This window comes from Carya illinoinensis, chromosome 2, assembly GCF_018687715.1.
Source record: "Carya illinoinensis cultivar Pawnee chromosome 2, C.illinoinensisPawnee_v1, whole genome shotgun sequence".
Taxonomy (NCBI): Eukaryota; Viridiplantae; Streptophyta; class Magnoliopsida; order Fagales; family Juglandaceae; genus Carya; species Carya illinoinensis.
Window position 1 is genome coordinate 29,145,649 of NC_056753.1, and position 5,388 is coordinate 29,151,036.

The window sequence follows — 5,388 nt, forward strand, 5'->3', positions numbered from 1 at the left end:
TTGATATATGAATAATAAATAGTAAATTTGAATTAGTTTAAGAAAATAAATTTTAAAAAAATTTTAAAAAATAAACAAAATGAAGTGTGTAGTGTGTGAGCTTACTAGAAACAAAACTCTTATAATAATCATCTAAAGTCATCACCAAGCTGGCTGTATCCACAAACAGACAATATTCTTTCCAGGTCCCCAATCCCGATCTATCCATTAAGCTCGGCAAGTTTCTCAACTTCAGCTCCTGCCTTTGATCAGTTTCCTCTTTTTTGGGACGTGTCCTCCTCCTCTGTGTATCAACAAGATGCAGCTTGGTAAACCCATCTCTCTCTCTCTCTCTCTCTCTCTCTCTCTCTCTCTATGGTGACGCAGTTTCCACTGAAACTCTCTACAGATGGTGGTCCTGGAAAAGTCATTATCACGCACATCCTTGCCGCCTCCTTCTTCGGATTCATAGCAGCCGCGGCCGCACAATACTACCGGCAGAGATCTAGGCCGGCCAGAGACAAAAAAATTATTCCACGGCTAGAAAGGACAGAATCCGGCCGTGTCGGAAAGCTCGAGAGATTCTCCCATTATGTTGGTAAATATCTTCTTTCCATTAACAAAAAGGGCTCTTTCAAGCTTCAACTTCAAAGCCTATTCTCCACTATTTTTAGTTGAGATAGAAAGTTGTTGAAGATTTATAAGTTCTGGGGAAAGTTATACATATATGAAATTGTTTAGGGGGAAAAGATTTAGATTAAATAATTGATATTTGTTGATGTTGCAGCTCGGCAAATGGGATTTTCAGATGCAAATGAATGTCCCCAACTATGCAACTTGGCTGACAATTATTTGAAAAAACCCAAAGAGTGCGAGAGCATCTATGCATTTTTCGCGAATGAACCAGACGCTAAGTCCCTCTACGTGAAGTTGATTGAGGAGTTTGAGAAATGCATCCTCAGCTATTTTGCGTTCCACTGGGGTCATGCTTCTCTTATGATCAGTCAGGTACGGCTCGGCTCCAAGTAAAGTTTCAAATCAAACCAAAGAGGCCATTTTTTTTTCCCTTCAATTCTAGAGGAAGAGGAGTCCAAGAAGTACAGACATTTGGAGTTTTTTCTTTTCCTTATTTGGAATTAATTATCATTCTCGTTCTTACTTCTTACTTTGTTCATCTTTATATTTCCTTTGCCGACCTTTTATATGCTTCAACTTCTCCTTTGAATGCTAGGTTTTGAGCATCGAATCCGAGCAAAAAACAAAGCTCGGAGATATGATCTTGTCTGTAATAAGGTGAGTTCCTTTTCGGTTCCCAGTTTATTTACTGGGAGAGAAATATTTTAACCATTTTATAAAATAAACTCATAAATTAATATATTTTTAACTGACGTTTATAAAGTTATTTTTATTTTAAAAATAAAATTAATACATTACAAGAAACTGCATTAATTTATAAATTTATTTTATATTTTTTTGTTTTAACTTGAAGCACTACTCTGTTTGTAATTTATTAGGTATGGATTTATATGTTTCCATTCCGGTGTATGCCTCTAGCAATGTTCATCTGTGCGCCGGGGCTTGCTTAAATTAACTTTTTCTAATAATTTACATTTAGGGTGAGTTTTGGTGTTAAAAAATCTTGAGAAGAGTCATCAATGGTAATAATAAAAAATAATAATAAAGTAAGAGAAATGATATTTATAATCGTGATTATATAAGCGTCGCCTAATTTTTTTAAAAAAAAAATTAATACAGAATTCATATAAAAAAATTAATTTTTTTAATCTTAGATTTTAATTTTTTTAAAAATAATTATGTGATATTTGTATATTTTATAATTTATAAAATAATAAATAATAAATAATAATAATATAATAAATAATAATAAAAAGAGTTGATACTTTCAATGTCAAAGTAGTAATCAAAAGAAAAGAATTCTTATAATTCCAACTGTCAACGCAACAATAAATATTTGACATGAAGCGACATAAATTTTTACTGTTAATTCTTAAAGGTTCGTAAGATTTTTACATGAATAGTACTACATAAATGAAGGCTGATAACCTATTGAATAAAAATAATTTTTTTAAAAATTTTTTAATTTATATTTTTATATTTTTAAATATTATTTTAAAAATAAAAATTCACATTATCACTAAAAGATATTTTATTAATCATTAAAAAAATAAAAAAGATATTCAGGACAAATTCGGGACCAAAATTAAGGTCCCAACGAATTTCTGTTTTTATATTGAACACCTAGGTGTAATAATTGTCGTAGACTCATGTCTGGATTGGTTACATAAAATTAAAAAATTCATCTCATCTCATTTTAATTCATCATTATAATTTTTTTAAATCTTTATATAAAATATAATAAATAATTTTATTTTTTCAAATCTCAATACAAAATTAATATTACAAAATTATATTATAATAATATTTTATTCATTACTATTTAAAACATTTCATCTCATCTCATTTGTGTAACCAAACGGGCCTCAATTAGATTTGGTTACTAATTACTTTTGATTTTGCACGTTTGATGAGCCGAACATATCATTATTCTATATAATTTTAGCCTGTGCGACTCTCATTTAATTTATTTGAAAATAAAATAAAATTTACAGTAAAAAATGAAATTTTCAAATAAATTAAACTTTTCAAAAAAAGTATGGGCGCATGTTGCACAAATCATTTTCCTATAATTAATGTTGCCATTCTACTGATGATGTTTAGTCACGTTTCACCACTGAACAGGAAACAAAGAGTTGAAAGGGTGACCAAGGATTTGAAGGTGACAAGGGTGTTCGCTACATTGGTGGAAGAGATTAAAGCAATCTGCAGTGCATCTAAGGTTAATACTGATGAATCAAAATGTACAGAGGTTATGGTGCCAGTGGCCCACAATGAAAGGAGTCCGGTGCTGCTTCTCATGGGTGGTGGCATGGGTGCTGGCAAGAGCACTGTCCTTAAAGAGATTCTTAAAGAGTAATTAATTAATAATGATCTCTAATGCCTTTAGCTGTCTGTCACCATTATAAACATCATAATCAACATCTCATCTGGCGATTGATGTGAGGCTGGATGTGCTTTTTCTTTTTCTTTTTTTCCTTTTTGGCAGACCATTCTGGTCAGGAGCAGAGGCAAGTGCCGTGGTAGTAGAGGCAGATGCTTTCAAAGAGACCGACGTTATCTACAGGGCCCTTAGCTCTACAGGCCATCACACTGACATGCTTCAAACCGCTGAACTGGTACACATATTTGTCAGTCTAATTTTCTGCTTAAACGTGACACATTAATATGATTGAGATATTAACATTCAAGATGAAGATGAAAAAGTATATTTCTCTACTGACAAGAAAAAACTGTTGAATTGGTGGATTTGATAAGGTGCACCAATCTTCCACCGATGCTGCCTCATCACTGCTAGTAACTGCACTGAACGAAGGACGGGATGTTATAATGGATGGCACTCTGTCATGGGAGCCCTTCGTTGAGCAGACGATTACTATGGCTCGTAATGTACACAAATGCCGCTATCGCATGGGGATAGGCTACCAGGTGGCCGACGACGGCACCATTACTGAAAACTACTGGGAGCAGGTAGAAGAAGGTGAAGAAGAAGAGGAAGAACAACAAAAAAAAAATGGAAGAGCCCCCGTTAGAAAACCTTACAGAATAGAGTTGATTGGTGTGGTTTGTGATGCTTATTTAGCTGTTGCCAGAGGCATCAGGTGCAGTATAAATTAGACCACCACCACCATTATCTTTGGTTTATTTTCTTGTTTTTAGGGTCTGAGACTCTGAAAGGTTGTTTATATGTGATACTAATCTTCTATGTATTCTCTTGTGGGGGAATTTGTGCAGGAGAGCTATAATAATGGGAAGGGCAGTGAGGGTTAATTCACAGTTGAAGTCCCACAAGAGATTTGCGAGTGCATTTCCAAGATACTGTCAACTTGTCGATAATGCCAGGCTCTATTGCACCAATGCTGTGGCTGGTCCACCCAGGGTAAAACAAAAACAAAAAGCTTTTCAATCTTTCCCTGTTTTTTTTTTCAATCAACTGGCTCGAGTACTGCATAACCATGTGAAATTATAGTAAGGAACCCGACGGTCTGGATTGGCGCAAGATTTCTTACAATTTTCTGACTCAAGCACATTCTATGATTTGACCTCACAACATAATTAAGTGCTAGCCGTGGTCAATGTGAACTTCAGCATTAAATAGAGTAGTCCACATACACTATTTATTTCCAAACCATATAGTGTTGGAATCAGAAGACTATAGATATCCTAATTCTACCATTCCATGAAAAGTAAAGAAATCTGCATGTTTACCTTGTGCATGACGGCATAAAGATCAGTAGTTTGAACTATATTTTAAGCTGACTTGATTGGCATGAATGTGCAGTTGATAGCACGGAAAGATGGAGAGGACAGGCTGCTGGTCGATACAGAGGAAATCAAATGTTTGACAGCAGTAAGCAGTTTGAATGCTGAAGCAGAATCCATATACGAGCTTTACGAGCACCCGAGCCCAATATTTGAGCCCGGTTCCATTTGGAAAGACATTGTCTTGTCCCCTTCGAGACCTAGCCTTCAACTGGAGCTAAGGGCCCGTATTCTTAAAAGTGAAAATGCAAAAGTAATAATATAACCCATTATCATGCTTTGATTATTTTGCAATGTTTTGCCTCTTGAGGATTAATGTGGGAAGAAGGTAGATTTAACTAAGGGATGTGAGACTTTGTGTGTATGGATGGAATTAAGCTGGAATGACAGAATCTGGAGTTTTGTGAATATATCCATGCATTGAAGCGGGGGTAGTGGAAATGTGGGGAGTAAAGTGATGATGTTTGTAAATTGTAGTTTGTAGATAAGGCAAAATATGCGACTGATGGGAGAGAGACAGGCTCCCAGAGCCACGTGTTGGAGATATGCAAAATTTGTGTTGCTTCAAAGTGTTCTGTTAACATAAAACTGTTTTTAAAGTACTCTATACAGATGCATGTTGTTAGAAAGTATAGCGGAAAGTACCTTAAGTTCAGCTTATAAAGTTACTCCACAAGTTTTTCCAGATCGACAAATCTCAAGAGTTTTCACTTCGTGGTAAAGTGGACTACGTAGCGTAAAATTAGAGTAACGCTTTAACAAATCCACAGCCTAAATAATATTTTAAGAGAGAACAAAAGAGAGAGTTTTTTACTAAGATAGATGATTACCAAGAATCAAAAGATGAGGCTATATATAGCCCCCTACATGGGCCAGCCTTAAACTGCCATTTAATTAGCAGAAATGCATGACTTTAAGCCATGCGTTATGCAGTCAAGGGGAGGGGTCTGCCCCACGTGGTCGTCCCTCCATTTAACATCTCCCACTTGTACATAGTGAGCATGACCCCAG

General features: G+C 35.2%; 1 protein-coding gene across 1 annotated transcript; it reads left to right on the top strand.

Annotated features, from left to right (window-relative positions):
* The first annotated feature begins 146 nt into the window (after positions 1–146).
* Positions 147–4,946, top strand: LOC122300716 (calmodulin calcium-dependent NAD kinase-like). Its single transcript, XM_043111570.1, has 9 exons — positions 147–308; positions 389–577; positions 767–987; positions 1,211–1,272; positions 2,740–2,970; positions 3,104–3,233; positions 3,373–3,716; positions 3,850–3,994; positions 4,397–4,946. Exons 1-9 carry the CDS (start codon positions 299–301, stop codon positions 4,640–4,642), a joined length of 1,578 nt encoding a protein of 525 aa, XP_042967504.1. The 5' UTR covers positions 147–298; the 3' UTR covers positions 4,643–4,946.
* Positions 4,947–5,388: the final 442 nt, after the last annotated feature.